General features: G+C 31.2%; 1 protein-coding gene across 2 annotated transcripts in view; it reads right to left on the bottom strand.

Annotated features, from left to right (window-relative positions):
- Positions 1–21,078, bottom strand: part of sbm (L-type amino acid transporter sobremesa) — a 55,745-nt gene extending 34,667 nt beyond the window's left edge. The window contains exon 1 of one of the 2 annotated variants that reach the window (XR_015809277.1): positions 20,986–21,077. Coding sequence is in view for 1 of the 2 variants with exons in the window: in XM_088184113.1 (XP_088040239.1) it covers positions 20,986–21,025 (40 nt within the window). In the remaining variant the exon portion in view is untranslated. Of the gene's footprint in view, positions 1–20,985 lie in introns of both variants that reach the window. The other variant, XM_088184113.1, reaches the window with a different exon arrangement.
- Positions 21,079–21,700: the final 622 nt, after the last annotated feature.

Raw genomic sequence — 21,700 nt, 5'->3', positions numbered from 1 at the left:
TTCAACTATGCTTTTAGAGCATTTTAATATTTAATTTAAACGTCTCTTTAAGAGCTATTAGAATTTTTCCCGTTAGAAACGTCAAACGTCCCAGTTTGCACATGAAATTATTACGAATGAGTATTGCAGTATTATTAAAAAGAGCTAAACTCTCGTAATATGGCAAGTCTACGTGAGGAGCATGCACGTACACAGGTACTCATTTAAAATTTTGGCATGAGATCATAATGCATTAATCTCAGGTTTTGGTTAAGCGTCATTTAGTGGTGTTCAGACTGCAGCCGGTTGATGTGGCGCAAGTAGGTTAGGATATTTTTGGCTAAAAAACAACAATCTTCGACGCGCGAGCTTGAAGCGGTCCAGGGCGGGTTAAAGAGCAACATCAATTAAAACAATAAAACAAACGCTACGGTCGTGGAATCGCTCGAGTGATTTAGTATTAATCGGTAAACATGTGACATATGTTCAATTCACATTCCTAACGGGAACATGGGCCAAATGCTTTAATTAGAAAATTACTCCCTCTCCCATTATATTTGTATATGAGTATTAATAATATAAGGCGATTTTCGTCTTCAAATTTAGAAGCCTTATCTTATCGTTGACAATCAACATTACGCAAATGGTGTACTAAATATATGTACTTCCTATCTCGAATGAAATAAAGCAGGCCGGAAAATAGAATTCACGACAAAAATGGAACGTCAAACTAAATAGCATATTTCATGATTAAGTAAGTAATCTCTAGATTTTCTGTTTCGCATTTTAGATATGTATAACGTTGACTAGAAGTGGGTTTGATAAATATTAAACATTTATGAAACGGTAAATAAATATTAATTGTATGACTGTTTTATTTAAAAATCTTATAATAAAAGCAGAGACTCTAAGCGGTCTTCATAGACCTTAGAGTAATGCCTAACATTCTAATGTATTTAAATAATTTATAGTAATATTTACTGTATTCTTTTATTAAATATATTTATTATCTATAGATCAACTATTAAGTGACATTTGATTTACTTTTAATTTTGCGATATTAATACTCACACTTGAAAAATATTAAGCTTTTGATACCAAAGCCATATTTCAAATAGACTTAATAACAAACTTTTAAGAAGAACTCTAAGGGGAAAGCATCTCAACTTTCATAAACATGTTTTCGAGATATTTTCAAATTATCCAATTTATAACAAGAATTCAAAGAATGAGTTGGGGTACGATGATTGAACTGTTAAAATTAAACTGTAGTCATTACCTAAATAATACTAATAATAGATTTTTTATTATGATTACTCAAAACACGCTTCATTAAGACCCGATCAGCCAAAGGAATATACGAATAGATTTGGTAAAAAATATCATTCGTTAATTCCCTTTTGACGTTTCGAATATTATGGGCCATGCCTTTCCATCAAACGAACAAAAATAGGGTACTATTAGCTCAGAATCAGCTTTTACCTGCCCAATGTGAAGTTGTTCAATTATTAATACTCATTTTTTGCGAGGCGCTCGTCACGTTAATATTTATTGGCGATTCGCGTTCTGTACAATGTGCTTGTTCGTAGCGTTCACGAATATAGCTCCATTATATGCAAGTACTCCTATGTTATGTTTGAACAGCAAATTCGCAACTGTTAAATTGAATTTCATCGACATTTTAGTGCAGCATATAATTTCACTAGCGCTAGTAGGAATATATAACTACTGGGGAAAATGTATTTGGACTTTACTAGTGAAAATATAACAAATTTAATGTAACATTTATACATTGCATGTAAATAAATGTATATATTACTAATAAATGGAAAAGTTGAAATCATATAATTTTACTAGCACCTGCTAGATAAATTATATAATATTGTCACTGGTAAAAATACACATCAACCTGTGAAAATGTATTCTAATATGATTTTACTGATTTAAAAATAATATTTATAAAACATATTTAAAAATAATATTTCTGGGATAATCCGAGAATTTTCGATTTAGAATCAGGTTTATTTTTACAGGGAGTAGGGGGGGGCAAAAGTTAGCCAGGCAGTGGTAGTTTTTATATTAATAATTTGATTTCCTTCAAATTCATAGTATTTCATTGAATATCGTGTATTTTTTTGGGCAAATTCAAGGGGGGGGGGCAAATGTCCCCACCTGCCTTGTGTGCTTTTGGGATGAGTCCGAGTTTCAAGTTTTGATGGAGAAAACAAAATCGTGTTCACTGTTAAGCACCCACCTTCAATCATGATTTGGTTAGTAATTTCTGGAAGTCGAGAAGACGATGCAGCAAGACCAATACAAAAAGGTATTGGAGACACGCCTTTACCACAACTCGCAGAATGGTTTACTGGAGGCGAGGAACCGATATTCATGCACGATGTTGCTCCTTGTCATAATGGTAAGAGCATCGCGGCTTTTTTGCAGGATAAAAACAAGAGAATGTTTGGGAGCTTTTGAAGAGGGAGATTGCTAAAATTGCAATAACCACCAAAAGAGAGCTAATCGAGAAGGTGATTTATGAATCGAATCATAATTTGAACATTCAAGAAGCAATTGAAAATGTATAGAAAGCTTGCCTAGGCGAATTCAGTCACTTATTAAAGCAAAAGGAGGACATATCAAATATTAGAAATATAGTCCAAAACTACCTTGTGTGTTTAAGCTAGTTATTTTTTAATAACTAATGCTATTAAAAATAAGAAGATTAGCAAAAATAAATTTCTGTCATATAAAAAATAAAATATATAGACCAATTGAGGAAAAAAATCCAAAATGTTGCTTGGGTTTAATAATATGGCCAGGTACTGTAAGTCGGAAAAGCGTACGCGCATATAAATAAATGCGGACACAGGCGGTTTTTGGGTCAAAGCCACTCGATCGAAATGCCGGGTGCAATCGTTGGCGACAATCGATGAAGAGAAGTGAAGGGTAGGGTAGGGCAGGAAAACCGAGTTGGAGCGGGGTATGAACGGATGAGACGGCTTGGAGGACGCGCGTCCAGGCTACGTAGATCGATATTGGTACGCGTGCGCACGAACCTATTGACCAACTTTCAATGTCACCTCCAAAACCTCAATGCATACGCCACCAACGACCCGAACCAGGGATCCAGAGCGAACTTCAAGTCGCGTAAAATCTCTAGACCTATCCCTACGCGATGTAAACGCGCGCCGTCCGCCGCGCGAAACGATCGCAGCCGGAAAACGGAGGCGATTTCAACGATCGATGACTTTCATTGCGCGTCGGCAGGTTCGAAACTTTGCTTGCATTCAAAGCTGCGGATTTGGATGCAATTTCGGGTCAGAAGAGTCAGTTACAATTCTACTGACTAAAGTCTAATAGATCTATAGTCTAAAACAGAGCTGTCCAATACGCGGCCCGTGAAGCGTGAACTCTGGTAGATTTTGTACTTAAGGTGCAAAACTTTGCAATAAATATATAAAGAAGAATAAAATTTTGTATTAGTTCTCAAAGTTTTCAGAAAATGCACTTAAAAATGGGTTTAAATTGTTTTATTTCAGGGTCCGGATAATAGGGTTCAAGTGCCACTGTTTAACCTACTTGTTTTATATAACTAGACAACCCCTAGAAAAATATCCCCTATGCGCGCCTATCCTCTATAACCACCAAGACATAAGGACGTCATTGTTAGAATTCTCAATTGATTATTCCAATTATATGAATATTCTAATAATAATTTACAATGAAATAATTTTTATACTTGACTAGTGCCGGTCTAAAATCCATGGTTCATTATGCACTTTTGTTTCGAAATGCGAGACAATGAGACGCTTTTTCTCAACAAAAAAAATGCTTTTACGCATTTGAAAAACATTTGTGAATAAAATGTTTATTGGCGGTGTATAATATGACCGAATTTCACAGAACTCATTCGTTAAGCGAAACAAACTCTTGGAAAAGTCCACCATTTATTATTGTTTAACACATATGTCAAAAACAGGTGTGCGTCGCAAATATTTACAAAGTTGGTGTTACGTTTTTGTATTTATTTATTTAACTAATATAGCTTATTGTTTATACACTAAACACATATAATAAAAACATAATATATATATAAACAGAATATAAAAAAATATTACTAAAATATATTTTCTAATGCACGAGGGTGTTTGGTTATTCTATTGAGGAAAGCCTTGGGTTGTCCTTGGAATATTATTATACAAATTCACACCTCCATACATTATTCACCTGGCCGTACTCGTTTTATTATACCTAACTATCCTTAAATTGTCTCTATTTATAGAATTAAATCTATGTACATCTTCATTAATAATTAAATTCTTATTAAAATACTCTAATAACATATTATTTTATAACTTACATATAAATACTAAAACATTAATTTTCAATATTTTTTGAACATCCAACCATTTCAATCTTTCAATTATACTTCTACAACTAGTAAAACTATTTTATTAAAACTACTCTAATTGCCCTATTTTGCTATTTTTGCAACATCATCTTATCTAATTTATGAAGCATATATAATATTGTTGCACAATTATTAAAGTGAAGCAATATAATACTATTGCAGATTTATTTTTGTGTTTATAAAGGGTGCTTTTTCCGGCGATAGCTGATTTGTGCTCAGTTTGGTTTGCCATTTCTCTATGAATAGACTTAAGCCAGAACAACGCTTGCAAATTGTGCAAATTTATTTCGAAAATCATGGTTCAGTTCGCGAAACTTAACGAAATCATGCGCTACGTCCATTTTACGATCGCTATAAACGTCCATCCGAGCAATTAATTCGAAAAACCATGGAATGTTTTCGCACCACGCATACTGTAATTGATAATACGCATCCGCAGAGACGTCGTACAGTGCACACCGAAGAAGTTGTTTCTGTTTTGGATAGACACAGCAATTGGAGCTGTGTCCATCCACTTTATGGAAGATTTTGCGGAAAGATAATGGTTTACGAGCTCAAAAGATTCAGCTAGTGCAAGAATTGAAGCCGCTTGACTATCGCGTGCGTCGTACTTCAGTGAATGGGCTGAAAACGAGATTAGTCTTAATCCTCATTTTCACCGCAAAATTTTGTTCAGCGATAAAGCTCATTTTAAGCAAAATTGCCGCATTTGGAGTGACCACAAATCATTATTGAGACGCCGTTACATCAACAAGGAGTCACTATTTGGTGTGCTTTATGGGGCTGGTGGAATCATTAGTTTATATGATGCTGTCCAGAACGTTACAGTCAATGGAAAGCGCTATTGAACCATGATTACTGACTTTTTCGTTACTCAATTAAATGGCATTAATGTGGAAAAGCTTTGGTTTTAACAAGACGGCGCAACTTGCCACAATCAATTTATTGAAGGAAACATTCGATGAGCGCATAATGGACCTGTGAAATGGCCTCCAAGGTCGTGTGATTTAACAACTTTCTGTGAGGATATGTGAAGTCGCTAGTATACGCCGATAAACTGAAGACGATGGACTACTTAGAAGCCAACATTCGCCGCATTATTGGCGATTAGTCTAAAAAGAGGTCGAAAATTGGACCAGCCGCGGCGCTTATAAGCCCAAAAAATGATTCAAACACTAATGGCATAAAATTATTTTTCCAAAAAAGTCAATACTATGGACATTATATCGTATTTTATTGCTCCTAAATATTTTATATTATCAAATTTTACTATAATAGAATTATCTATAACTAGATTTATATTATTATCTAACATATCTATATAATTAATTAACATACATTACTTATTATTCATATTTTTACTATACTTAATTCATTGTTAAAATTATCTACAACTTCTTTAACATTATCACTTATGCAATAAATTAAAGTGTCGTTCTATCGCGATTAATTTATTTCTAGTTATTTAATTTATATGCAAATCCATACAAAACAAACGCCGATACGGATCCGAATTACGTATTATATAAAATTCGCTTCAAACATTATTAGATTAATTTAAATAATTATTATGATCCGATAATTATTTTTTAATTAAATTATATTTTACGAGCAATTAATTGATTTTTTGCGCAAATTGATTAAAAAAATAAAATACGGTAAAACGGAGCATTTTTTTAAATAAATAATATTTACAGGCAATTAATTGATTTTTTGCACTTATTGGTTAAATAAGGTATAAATTTGAATATTCGAATACTACATCCATTGTCTACTCAATATTTGAATAGTTGAGAACTAGGAATAATTGAGAACCTTAGTCGTTGAAAATCTGCGTGTCTTCATTTTCCAGGATTGGAGCGCTCACTAAGCCAAGTTAAACAAGAAAAGAAAAATTTAACAAGAAAAACGAGTGTACCAAAGCCGATGGAAATCAGAATACTATTTGATTACAAAAAATAAAAATAAAATTCAGTGCGTATGACGAAACTGTGTAGCGTATTGCGTAACTGTGTGGAAAGCCCCCATACATTTTTGCAATCTGTCGATTTTTTCTATTGATTTCGACAAAACTTTAGCTTCCCTGGTAAAAATGTCAAATGATAATTATGTATTAAATATAAATAAATAGTCCGATGGCAAAATTTATATAAAAATAATTTTTAAGTCCCCTACGAGTATTAACGCTACAAAAAATAACTGCTTTTATTTATTTTAAATACTACATTCAATAAAAAGGAATGTTCTGAAATTGAATTGTGTATTTTAAATTCTAGCATAGGAAAGGAATAAACATTTTTAAGATCCTTTGAATAGTGGAGCTACGAGACAATGAAGAATTATCTGTTTAAGTTCAAGAATAATATTTAAATAACTTTTTTAACAACATATAGTATGGAGTTTGAACTAGATGATAGACTTATTTTAAATATATCACATAGTTTGATTTTTTGGCAATCAAACTATAATTGCAAAACATTGCAATCATTTCGAATAACAATAATTTGTAACTCTTTTTGGCAATATTCGTAAATGACCATTCATTATATATGACTGTTAATTTTTAATAAACTGAGTTCGAGAAGTGAAATAACTAAATCTAAATATTAACTATGATGTATTTTTCATATGTATTGTAAAGGTAAAAAAATATAAAAAAAGTTTTATAACATATATTTTTTATCCTTTATAAAGAAAACAAAGTAATTTTTTAGGGATCGACCATTAACGGCTCTTTCACAATTAATTTATTATCTTGAAATTTTAATACAATAATTTGTCGGCTTCTCATTATAAGTCAAATCTTGACAGATTTTGCCACGAATGTCAAAAAACATTACCAGTGATCACGTTGAAAGACAATGAAAATACTGATTAATTTTTATATATTGTTTACTTGTGTTAATTATAAATTGGTTTTGACAATTAAAATATTTACTTTGAATTTATAAGGCGTAAAGTGATTTGCCAGTCATAGTCAACTTTCCAAAGAATCGGTACAATTATTTTTTTTTATAATACAAAATTAATTTTCATTTGTGTTTGATGGCGAAGAAAATTAGTTGTTTTACAATTAATAAGCACGTGGCCATTTAATTAATATATATAATATTTTTTTTTACGAAAAACTTTAACCTTGAGCTTCTAGTTAATATTTTATTTTAGCGAACAAAGACTCAAAGGAGTAAGTCACGTTGTTCACAAAAGCAAAATAATGCGTAATTTTGACGCATTTTTACACGAAATACCATACTTTAAAATGCTTTATATAACTTGTGATTTTAACTGTTTTACCTATAAGTGCATAAAATCAATAATATCGCGGGCAAAGTGTAAATTGGGTAACTCCACTGTTCTAATACATATTCTATGAAAATAAAAAACAAAAATTATGTACAATTTCTTTTGCTATAAATGTGACTGTGGGGAACTTATTCTTGAAACTCGCCTGTGACCAAAAATGATCATTCTCAATAAGGATAAACTAGACATTAGTGTAGAGAATGGGACCACACAAATGCCTTCATTGCGACTAGAAAAAAGAGTTTCAGATAAATAACATGCAAGGATTCTCCGGTACATTGAATGAATATTTCTTTGTTTTGAAACGGTCACAGGAAACAATATATCACCGGAAGTAGAGTCTCCAATTACCCGAACCATCAACTACTCGAGTATCGAATATTAAAATTTTAAAATACTCGAGTACTCGAGTACTTTCGAGTATTTACCAAATGTACCAAAATAGCTATTATTCAAATTCGTGCACATATAAATAAATAAATAAAATACTTAGTATGTTAATTTTTACAATTATTTTAACTTCACGAACATACTTTTTAAAAACAATAATGCAAAAAGTGTCTCGAATTTAATATTACTGCTAACCTTTGGTTTTATTATTCCCGTTATGGAAAAAACCCTTTCCGTTGCTGTTGATGTTGGTCTTATTGTCATTAACGCTTTGTATAAGGCTTCTAATTTATATCTGTTCGCTTTTTATAGATATAAAATTTTTTGAACTCTCTTTTTATGTTCTCTTCTATCATTCCCTTCTCTGTTTTTCTCTTATTTCCTTCGACTATTGACAACATAGCATTTTGTAATTCTTCTTGAATAGATTTTTTTTCTTAACAATATACAATATTCTACTCCTTCTGATTAAAGCGAAGAATTTAAATCTATATCCTTCGAATATGTATTTGGGTGAATCCCTTTCACTCTAGAGCTAAACGGTTTGCAAAGAACTGACTTTACTTTAAATGCCTTTAAAACACACAATTGTTTTGATTTATATTTTAAGCTGAGGGATCAGTATAAACAATTTACAACACTTTACGCTACAACTGCATAGTCATACAACCTAAGAATTTTTTTTGTTGATATTTCATGTTGTTCATTGCCATAAATTAGATAAGTCGGGACTGTCGAACAGAAAACACAAAAGAAATTTCTCCGTCGTACCCACTAACATAGCCGACGACCGGAACTATGCAACTATGGAACTATGAAAAAATTATACCTGATAGTAACCGCTCTAACTCGGGACTTCGGGCATAACCGCCAAATAAAAGCAAGACGTTAACCTTTACCGGACCGAGTTAAAGTTATTTTTGTTTCTGAAATATTTCAAAATTTTTTAATTTCGAGTATTAATCGAGTAATTTTCAAAATACTCGATTATCAAGTACTTGAAAAATAGACAAAAATACTCGAGTATCGAGTACTCGATTACTCGAATTGGATACTCTAACCGGAAGATATAAAGTACCGTAAAGCTACAAGATTCCCGTTGCACAATTCGACCTCGGAGATGTCCATCAAGTAAATGTCACTTTCTAAAAGCGTATATATATTTTGTTGTTCTATGGAGCGAGTGCAACGATGGGCTAAATGATCTATGCGTGATTGTGATTTGTCAGCGAGTTTTGCAACACTTAATACTTAAGACTGGTCTCCAATGGAGACTTGGGAGATTTGCCCCCACCCTACATACGGTCACGGACGCTCATATTCTGAGAGGGACTCCGACATACGAGCACCGAAGCAGAAAGGAATTTACCTTTGCTATACTGTCGCTGCCACACCAATCAGAACTCTAAGGATCTTCCATTGACATCATCCATCCGCCAGCTTCTCCACCACCGCTCGGAGAATAACGATCTCGCACATTATAGTCTGTCGCAATATGTAATATTAACTAATATTTTCATACTAATTTCCACCTGCGTATTACTGGCTGCAAAGTCACACCCCTAAGGGTTACTAAACTTTAAAGTGGTGGACCCTGACTCGATTTAAACACGCAAAGTTCAACACTTAAGAAAATCTTAAATGACTACATGTAAGTTGGATATATTTAATTTGTGGATGCAAGTATTTTAGTTTTTCGTTGTTTTCATAAATAAGATATTATAACTGCTTCTTTAAATACTATATGAACTATTCTATTTTCACTAGAGTTAAAACTAGGGCATTGCAGTTGAGGTAGTTGTCCTAGAAACATATTTTTCGGTGTTGCCAAAATATAGGTACATATATATTTTGCTTTAAACATAATTATTTTACACAACATTTTACTTATATATTATATTACGCATTTAGTATAGAATTGCTCAATTATCGTATCATACTTGTACTAATTTATATAAAGCAATTTTCCATTTTCCAGTGCTGTAATTATACAAAATTTGTCAATCATGTGCACGCCATACTTTTCAGGGTCTCGTAGCTTATTCACGAATATGCAGTGAATATTTGATAATAAATATCAGCACTTCCCTGCCACGATATATTTTGTTTATTTTGTTCACTCAATCGAGTGCAAAATTAATTTAATGTTCACTCTCTCTCTTAATCTTTATTCGTGCAAAGCTTTTCCTTGAATCTGTCGATATACATTTCACTAGGAAATACGAGGAGCAAAAATCTATTTATCTTTTCGCATCGGCAAGAATTTTCAATGGAAATATAAAATAATTGCGCGTGGAAAACTCACTTGAGAAAAATATTATATGAACTGCACGTCATCCGACAAAATTAACAGTCACTGATGTGTTTATAAGTATAATATACTTATAAATAATGGACTAGCTAGTGTTACGATCAATAATTCTCTGGTGTATGAAAACAAGATACCGAAGAGCAGATATCTACCGTTAAATTTAACGTACATAAAGAGCTTTAAGCTCGAACAAGAAAAAATACAGTCATGAGATGATATATTTGAAGGAGTTACTCTAGAGAAAGTTTAACTAACCCTTTGTGCTGAAACACGTATGTACAATCTTACAGTAAAATATTCAATAGTCAGTCAAGTGTATAAAAGGTTAAAGATGAGTCATTGTATTTGTTAGGGCCAGTGGTATACATAATATCACAAGCATATGATCCAGAATTATTTGTTATTATTGATAGTTCTACGGCAAATTCAATCAATTTTAACTACATAGTGTTTAAATTAAATCCATGGATTAAATCCACAAATTTCAAAAAGTCACAAAAAAATCATAGAATAAAACGTTTTAAAATTCATATGCATTTAAAATAAAACTGTTTTAATCATTTGAAGTGACAAATAGAAAATAATCTTTTCTACAATTTCCAATTCAATTCAATCCTAATTACTTTCTTTAACTCCATTTCCAATCCAATGATATACTCATTTTAAACACTCTAAATAATTCCACGAAGCTGTTTAGTATTTGCAAAATCCTCCATAAGCTTGTATAGGTATATAAAGCTAAAACTTCTATAAGTCTAAACAAATTTAAAGCGCTCAAAGAAACGAGTAGCACATGGATGTTGTAACGTCAGACGGCCTAAGAGCGCAAACGTTCGACCTCAGACAAGGTTAACGGAAAAGTTAGTTTTACTAGTGAAAAAAAAAGCAAATTCGTTCAGCAGTTTTTTCGGATTACGATTGTAAAGAAGCTGTTGTTCTCAAACGTAATGCATATGTCCTTGTCACGTAGTATTGAATTTGCGCGTGACCGATCGGTCGTTTGACAAACGTTAATTGTCAGTTGGCCGCATAAAACTTTTTATTGCTCGGTTTGTACAGTAATAATCAATAAAATGGCGATCAATCATCAAAGGCGTTGTATACTTTTCATTCTAGGTAGTGTTACTGCATTAAGCGATTAAATCGTTATCGGCGATAAAAGGCGATTAATTAAAATTATGGACTATTAACCAGAAGCTACCTATGTCGTGGGATTATATGGTGTTAAAGAATTCCTACACAATATCCATTAACGCTATCCTCATTCTTAAGCATTACACTATTGATTTAAATTAAACACTTATAATATGTAGATTAAACACTTATAGTAGATACTAAATTATTTCTAAATTGTTCGCTCTTTGTTACTAAATATAATAGAAAAAAATATTTATATTATAGGAATATATAAAATACATAATATGCATATTTTTTAAAGTGACTTGATGTATTTATGTATATCGAGGCAAATGCATTTTTGTTATCCCGCATGTGTATGCAGAGAGGTATTGGATTTAACCGATTTTAAAATTTCATCGAAAAACTGTCTGGTAACATGTATTGATCGCGTTTCGATAGTTTTTTATGGTGATGTATCTATGTGTATGTCGTAAAATGTTGTATTCACGAATGCGCAAAGAACATCTATTCCATAAAATATTTTAGAGCTATTTTTCTACATATTTATAATTGCGCAGTGGGGTCTCTCTATTATTAATTTAAAGATCATTAAAACGATAAATCTTGATGACGACAATAGCATTGCAATGCATGATGAATTTAGACCTCAAGTAAATGATAAAAGGTGAACTTAAACAACGTAAAAGAAATCTGCCATACAATTGGGTAGATTCACGGTCATTTTACTTTATCCGTTTCACCGTATACATTTTACCATACGACCTTTTGGTTAGTGTGCAGTACAGGGTGTCATGCACGATTTATATATCCTTTGTTGCGCTACCCAATTCGTGTCCGTTTCATCATGTATATCGCACCGTGCGACATTCTTACCGTGTGGGCAACATTTTATGTGTTTAATGAAAAAATTTGGCGTGAATCAAAGTCACTAATACTTTTCAAACGATAAAAAATAAGGCGATCAAAAGGTCACATGGTAAGATATACACGGTAAGACAGACACGAATAGGGTAGCGCAATCGTGCATGATACCCAATACTGCATACTAACCACAAAGTTTAAAAAAAGTAATAATTAATCATCCATTACAGCCATAAAAACAAACCGTGCAAGAAGTTATGACATGTGCCTGTTCTTTGGACACCTTAATGGCTTGACCGCATGGAGCTGCTCTCTCTGATATCAACGAATAAAGGCGTGTTTCCGAAGATAACACGATTAGTTTTCAATTATTCTCGTCGGCGATTAGTCAAAGCTTCCTCGAATGATTGATACAACATATATGATATGTCGCGAATAGAAAATCGTCAGTATCACGAACAGACACGTGACATTAACAAAAAGTGATTACACCTGAACAATTGCCTCTCGAAACACCATTGAAGGCTCTCAGATTTCCAAGACATGCATTTCAACTTAACCGCCTGATAGCAACATCTACATTTCTCTATATATGTGGTAATTAACATGTATTTATTTCTGAAAAATAAATTGATACTATACTTTGGAATTAAAACCCTAATTCAGTATTTCTATAATTTCAAAATTTAATACTGGAATACCGGTAACACATTATTTTTTTAAATATGCTAAAATTAATTAAGTGTTTTTAAGCAATGAGTAATATTTATAATACACAATAATATAATATTGCAGATAATATTCATAAAAAATAATGTTAATATTTCATTGATATAAAAATCCCCACAAGCACAAATCTGTGTATGAAAAATTCAGGGAGGCTCAATTAATCCTATATAACTTTTTTCGAGATATAATTATATTTTTAAACATATTTTGCCTGGTTCAGTGTAATGATCTGCCTTTGGCAGATTTCCCAAATCTCATAAGAGAATTGACATGTGGCTTTGATCACGAATCGGCTTATAACTTTGAACTTGAATTGGTATATGGCTTCTGGTTTTCTAGTCTGCTTTAATCCCTCAAAATACATTCGACCCTCGACATCAAGTCATACATTTAAAATTGTGGAAAACATCACAGCACATTGTTTATAATACATATATATCTAATAAATTAATGTTTAAATCTTAATCATAAAAAGATTTCTCGCAGCGGTTTACTTTTTTATCTTTAGCGTTCCGAAAAACGATACTTAACGAATACAAAAAACAGTGACGTAGTGACCAATGTACTACATTTAAAATAGGTAATATAAATTATGTATATTGTATAATAATACCGGTATAATATATACTGGAATACCGGTATTGAAAGCTCTAATAACCATGTATCTCAACGCATTTCGTAATGCTAAAAATTAGTTTATTTTTATCTTTATTATAATGTCATAGAATTCTCGTTTTAGCTGTTTTTCGGATCCCAATGCGTGAAGAATTTTCGGATAACTAATTTTAAGCAAAGTACTAGTTATATTAAGAATATTTTTATTTAGATTTGGTAAACCTAAAAACGAGTTTCTTAAGTTAAATATGATGGGTTCAATTTAACTGTTGATTAAAGATTGTAAAGTGATTTTTTTACGCCGTTGAAAAATACGCGAGCCTGTTCTCTTTTTAATAGCCTAATATATTGCTAGTAATTTTATAAAGAACAGCTTATAAAACTTGAAATTATTTTCAGATTTCATCGGTCGATAAACGACTAGCAAAATGATTATTGACACGGTAATTTTAATATACCTGCTCCCTAATTTATGTTATTCCTTATCCCTACCTAAATTTTTTAGTGAAGCTCAATATTTTTTTATCTAATTTTTTACCGGTTTACCCAACAGCGGCAGTCAATTACGACAGCCTAGGTAGGAAGTCGAGCCTAGCCTCAGTACACTAAGGATTAACCGTAGTTTTCATTTCTCGAAAATTCTCGAGAAATTTTGATTTTATGAAAAAATATATCTATGTAATTTACGGTATGTATTTATATTATTACAGTATATATATATATATATATATATATATATATATATATATATATATATATATATATATATATATATATATATATATATATATATATATGTATATATATATATATATATATATATGTATATATATATATATATATATATATATATTTTATATAATATATGGAAATATTTTTTACTGATTTAATTTACAACAATTTGCTACAATATTTATGCATGTAAATATTATATTATGAACAATTACGATTCAATACAATAATTGTATATGAGATAATAATAATACCGCATATAATAATTCTTATATAAGATTTTATTAATATTCTGACTATAACATTTAATGCATGTTTAATTATCGGTCACATTCAATCACGTGCTATTTTTCCTCAAAGTGTGCAAAAAATGACAACATCTTATCGTGTGATTTATTTTTTATAGCATTAACATGAAAATATTGAATCTTATTTAATTTAGTCGGCCAAGGAATCTTTGCCAAAGATCACTGATCCTTGCATTCTTATTTTTTTCTGATATGAATTTTAGCCGGTCATAAAATTTATATAGTAAAACAATGTTTTCAGTGTGTAAATTAGAAATTCCTCTCTTTTTTAACTACCTGCTCTGAATGAAGCTGTATTTTTTCGAATTTAAATCACTACTTTTTTCAAAATTAAGCGATGTAAACCATTTTAAAATATTCGTATAAATTCAATTTTTACCAAGGGACATTTTATGAAAATTTTTGATGAACCAGCAAATGTCTCTGTTTAATGTCAGTTACGAGGAGTTGGTCAGGTTCATATTATTTAATTTTAATATTTTATGATTCTTTTGTTTGCTTCTATTTATGTATTAATTTAATTATATATTTTTCAGTATTGAAATAATACAATGTATTGTTTTCGAGCATCATGACACATTGGGGTAACCTGTTAGGTCACGATTAGTGTTTCTCGAGAAAAATGTCAAACCGAGAATTCTCATTTCTCGAGATTTTCAGATTTCTTCAGAAGTTTTATAAATCATTTTATAAAAAAATAAATTTGTAAAGGTGAGTTCTTGCATACTTCTATGAAGGTTTTAATAGGGGTCTGGAAATGTCAATTTTTTAACACAAATTCACCTTATAAGTCACTCAGATAAGAAACCTTTCCAAATCGTACCAGATGTTTGAAAATATGTGTACTTTCTCGGAAGATCGAAAGTATTTGAATGACAAACAATTTTTTTGCGATTTTCTTTTACTCTAACCGGCCGGCGGATTTATTTTTGCTTTGGTGATCTAAAAACCCGCTCCGATAAGAAGAAATTACTCACGGGAATCGACAGAATGCAAAACGGTTTAGGGCTAACTTTATATTTCGACAATCCAAAAAGATTTTTTTTCATATTGTTTTTGTGAACTAGCAACAGCTGTTATTGATAAATGTCTCATGATTATTATTGACAGGCGAAGAGGCCTTAAAACAATTGAAAAATATCAATTCTGAACTTAGCTCGAAATTTCAACGGGCAATTATTAATTAAGAAATTATATAATATAATCGAAGAAAACAGACATTGATGTCATTAATTATTTTTTTGCAAAATCCAGAATCTTTCATCAGGCAAAAAAATAGCGAGTACTTTAGTTATTCTTCAAAAGCAGAAATATGTAAAATGGGGAAAGAAATGATTCGCAGATTATTTAATAGCTCGATGAATTCTAAAGACCCTCACGACCGTTCAGAAGAATCTGTTGGCGCAACAGTTAGAGAAAAAAAATATTTCAGCCTTACAGAGAGTATTGTATGAAAACCAACATCTTAATTTAATTCATATAAATAACTAAATATTTATTTATTTATTTAAATTAAATAAAGACCTTACAGGTTACCCCAATGTTACACGATGGTAAAAAAATACATTGTTTTATTTTATTACAGAAAAAAAATATAATAAAAATAATACCCAATAAAATATTACATAGAAAGAAACAATAAAAAGAACATAAAGTAATAAAATTAATTAAACAAACTATACCAGCTCCTCGTAGCTGACATTAAACAGATCAATGTGCAATGCCAGCGTATTAAGGTATTACATAATAATGCCTATTTTCCCTATATTTCTGCATTTAGTAAATTTACAAAAAAACACGTTTTAATAACTTTACTTTGCTTTTTGAATACTACACTGTTTTTCTCAACAATAAAGCGGAACAAATACTCTGGCTCTTTAAACATTTGATTATACATAAATAGCTTTTATAAAAATTGAATTTTCGCCTTTTTAATTACTCTTGACACTCGGGCGAAAACCACCCTCGGCCTTCCTATCCCAACCTCATCCCTGATTCGACACCCTAAAACACTTTTTATGTAAACATTTTTATAATTAAACTAAACCAAACACGATTATTATTAAAACAGGTCTTTAATTGTATAACCGATAACGATCAAAGCTTTTGGAGAATTTTAACGACGCATTACGATCGTAACTGTTGCTCCCCAGACGAATACGTGAAATACGTACATACCACGTGAATCGCGATACCATCTATTGATATTGATACGTTTAATTGTCAGCGACGGTCTAATATCTTGTTGATGCTACTTATTGACCTTGGATTCGATTAGGGCAATTGAATGGCGGATAGACTAATTAACAGAAAAACTTATTTATGTTCTTGCGCGTTCATGACACTTAATCGTGCTCGAGCATGATACGTGCTACTCTGGCACGATAATAATGTATACTTTGTATATGTTTATTTAATGTATTATATATGTATATCAGGGTGGGTACAAAAACAAATTTGGCTAATCGAAACGCAATGGACAAACTTACAATAAAGTAGAAAAAATGAAAGGGTAATATATAGTAACATATTGAGTTTTAATAAAATGTGGCATAAAATATTCACGGTATAAAGTAAACATAATAAATCAAATTTATGCTCTTAATAACGGGACAAACTTTTATTTTTATGGTAGATAATGGTAGATATAATATTAAATCAATTAAAGCCAACTGGGACATTGATTGTCTTGAGACAAAAATGAGTCATACACTATTTTTTCTACTAAGAATCGCTTATTACATAGACAACTTACAAGCATGACCGGTTCGGGATTTTGGGGGTCTTCAGGAAAATATTATATACGGGTCACTCTGAAATAAAGGTAGAAATAAGCAGGAACACGATTCAGAGACATTTTAAAAGTTGGTCAGTCAGTGGTCGTTTTTTTAATATTTCGATTTCATTAAGATTCATAATATTTCATTAAACGCGTGCATTATATCTAGACAAATTCAAGGAGGAAAGCAAATGCCCTCACCTGTCCCCCCCTACTTAGAATTTACGTCAAATGCAATTAAATCGCACCGTCGCGTCGCCTCGCAGTGGAAACGTTCGGTTATCTAGCGTTCATATTATTTTTTTATAACATTTTTACTATTTACAATAAGTGAAAATCATATAAAGCACATCTACACCAAATTTTGACCAATAAAAGAAGGCAAATATCCATGTCAAAAGCAATAAAATCGTGCCGACGCCGACACAATTTTATTGCTTTTGACGTGAATATTTGCCTTCTGAGAAGTGATAATTGTTTTCGCGTTCTCCTATTGACCAAAATTCGGTTTTAATACACTTTAACCAATACTTTCATATCAGAAGTCCGTAGTTATATCATATTTACGAATAGCTATCATATTTTTAAAACATAGTGTAATATTGCAGTGCAGACTAACCACAGAGAAAAATGTGAGATACGATCTCTGTAACTTTTGAGATAGCTTAGCTTGTATTTTGCACTGAAAGTTCTAAAACTAATTATAGCTTGGCAAATAGACATATATTGAGCAGCTGCACTATTAATTATCTTAAGTTAATTAGCTACGACGTTATTAATATGTAAATGAACTGTGGACGAGGCACCACCGTCGTCGGAATTCACTAGTGAAAACATAACTTCACCAAAAAAATACACATTAACTGTAAAATTTAATAATAATAAGTATGTAAATGTATATTATTACTACGTATGGAAAAGTTGAAATTAATGTAATATTACTAGCACGTGCAAGATATATTTATCCCGAGAACTTCTGGTTAAGAATCAGGGACGTCAATTCAGTTTTTCCGGGGGAGGGGGGGGGCAGAAGTTGCCCAGTCAGTGGCGTTTTTTTGATATTTCAATTTCATGTAATTTCCTAGTATTTTATAAAATGACATACATTTTTGTGGAAAAATTCAAGGAGGGGCAAATGCCTCCACTTGCCCCTCCCCCTATCTTAAATGATGTCCCTGACATGCTGTTGTGCCCTTTATACCTTTTTATGTGCGGGGCCATGGGAAATATCTCGAAATCCCATATAAGTAATATGAAATAAATTATTCCGACAGCTTTTTCATAAAAAATCCTTGTATTAGCTTTAGCTTTCAAATATAAATTGTTTTAATCTAGATTAATTGCGGAATTACGCATAAGAAGTAAGTCGGAAAAAGCGATTTCTAAACTTGCAAAAAATATCAATGTGTGTCTTGTGTGATTAATAAATATCAAAAATATAGTAACTATTTTAATTTATATAAATTTGTTCAAAATATAAACAGGAGTAATGATAAGTATATTGAACATATATTCGTATCGTCTGCTTTAGAGTTAATAGTGGGGACGTAAACCCAAACTTGCAATCTCTTTCCCAATGATGAATAATGATGAAATGGATAGCTCCCGAACTGACTGTGTTAACTCAAATATAGCCTGGAATCGAAGTCTGTAATTTTTTGTAATAAATATAAGCTGTATTGGCTCATTATTAGATAATTTTAAATATCTGATATGTACAACCTCGATTTCATTTAATCATCACGATATTCATACGTGAGATAAGGAACCAAACCAAATCTGTGACGATCGATCGGAATTATAATTATATAATAATCACTAATTCCAATCTTCCAGATACTATAGAAATTCGTATGAGATTCGAATCCAGGTCTTTCAGGTTAATAGTCAGAGACTTATACCACTCGAGCTGAGCAAATTAATAACATCTCATTTATTAATTACAGCTTAAAATAAATAAATGCCACTGTGCATGACCTAGCTTGATTTTATTTCAATTATTTATAACGATATTCATCCTTAAAATTAATAAAATTTAGTAAAACATATTCTGTGACGATCTATCGTAATCATAATTATATGATAATCACTTATTCTGATCTCCCAGACACGCTAGATTGAAAAACTCAAAGGTTTATTTGTAATTCGAACCCAGGTCTTTCAGGTATTAATTATTCTATATTTTCAATGTTAGGTTAACAGCAGTTGCATTTGACAATTTATCAAAAAAATATTGATTATAAAATAATAATAGTACTAACCGATTCGTTTAACTGACTATTCTTTAAAAACTGAGGATTTATTTGATTGCATATAAAGGACAAGTGTTTTTTACACAATTTAAAAAAATACTTTCTCTACTTCTTAAATAAAATTTCCGAAAGGTACAAAAGGCAGGCATTTTTTTATTAAATATTATTATTTGTTATTGTAGCTATGTGCGTCGTATGCTGCCGTTATTGATTTTGTATCAACATATTTTAAATAGCTGTATACAATTGTTTAGTGAGATTCAATTGATTTTTTTAAATACAAATACAAAGAAAAAGAAAAATATTTTTTTGTTTTTTCATTTTATAGTATTATATTTCATAGTAAAAAAAGTGTTGGAAAACGATTTATTTAGCCGAAATTGTTTTACAACAAAATTGACAACATTTACATATAACTAATAATACAACTAAAATTTGTAGCAAAAATATACTGACATTTGAATTTAGCAAATAAACATATCTTTTATCGAAGTAGTTATATTGCACTATTTCGACATAAAATATTTTTAAGTTATAGCCTTTAATCCTTTTAACTGATATCTATAATCGTTTAAAAATATCTACAAAGCGCCACCATTGCATTTCCATATGTAACAATTTAACCGACTATTTCATAATGCTTAGTACACAGTGCACTTATAACATTTAATTCAAGGCCTTGCCAGTTGTTACTTCCGGTTATTACATAATTTACCCTATCGGCAAAAGGTAGGGGTTAAACCCATAAAAAACAACAAGACATAACACGTAAGCGGAAATACAAACAATTAATTTTTTTAAATTTATATTTACTCGTGTTTTTAATAACATTTACAGCACCAAAAACGAATTCAATTGTTTACATAAATAATATAAAATTATTAAAAAATCATAAATAGTATTAATTCTTTTTTCTAATTTAAATTATAACTGAATGTGTTATTATGATGCAATATTGTACGATAATTTTCACGTTTTCATCATTCAACTGTAATGGTGTTTGTATGGGTAATGTACACATTAATCAGTACATATGAATAGGTTTTCATTCGGCAACGTGGTGCAACCGGAAAAGCGCGCTTTCGGAAAAATCGGTCAATAAACGCAGCTTTTAGGCGTTCGAATGACTTAGAAGCGATATAAGGGTTGTGCGGTTATAAGGGTGTTGTACTCACCATTAGTCGTGTGCTTGTTAATCTGTTCATGATGATGCATGTCTCGGAGCACCGTGTGTTGAGTCCGCTCGCTCTCATGTCACAGAAACGACTGAGAATCTCGATTTTGGTGCTTATGCGCATGCGCCAAGGAGATTTTCAGTTGATGTGCTCGCGTGGCTTCGGGGTTGCTATTTGGGGGTTAATTGCGTTGCCAATGTATGAGGTTAGGTTTATAGTGTTTTAATCACTGTCGGGTTATGTACCATAATTATTAAGTAAGTTTAGGGAAAATCAGGAATATGTTTTAATATATATTTCATGAAAATGCAAATAAGTATAAGTTGTAACATCAAAATTAATTAATACTGATAGATCAATCAAGTTTGTTTTTCTTCTCTACAATAATATTAAATACATATACATATTATCAATAAAAAAATGTTATGCAACACATTCTTTTGGTGGACTTTGCCGGATAGACAACGGCAGTGGTGCTTCGTCCACCGTTCACTATATTAATAACATGTAAACTAATTAACTTTAAGTACATAATACTGCAGCGGCTTAAGCTGTGTCTACTTGCCAAACTATAATTAGTTTTAGAACTTTCATTTCGTAAGATCTAAAATACAAACTAAGCTTACTCATTTCTTATGGGTAAATAATCTGAAGAAGAAATGTAAACAGATGTCGCATCTCACATATTACTCCATAGTTTGTCTGCATTTCGATA

Source organism: Plectrocnemia conspersa, unplaced genomic scaffold (genome assembly GCF_051122295.1).
Source record: "Plectrocnemia conspersa isolate PC_06_02 unplaced genomic scaffold, ASM5112229v1 ptg000004l, whole genome shotgun sequence".
NCBI classification, from domain to species: domain Eukaryota; kingdom Metazoa; phylum Arthropoda; class Insecta; order Trichoptera; family Polycentropodidae; genus Plectrocnemia; species Plectrocnemia conspersa.
The sequence above is the reverse complement of the archived record's forward strand: the minus strand, read 5'-3'. Positions and strand labels throughout refer to the sequence as shown.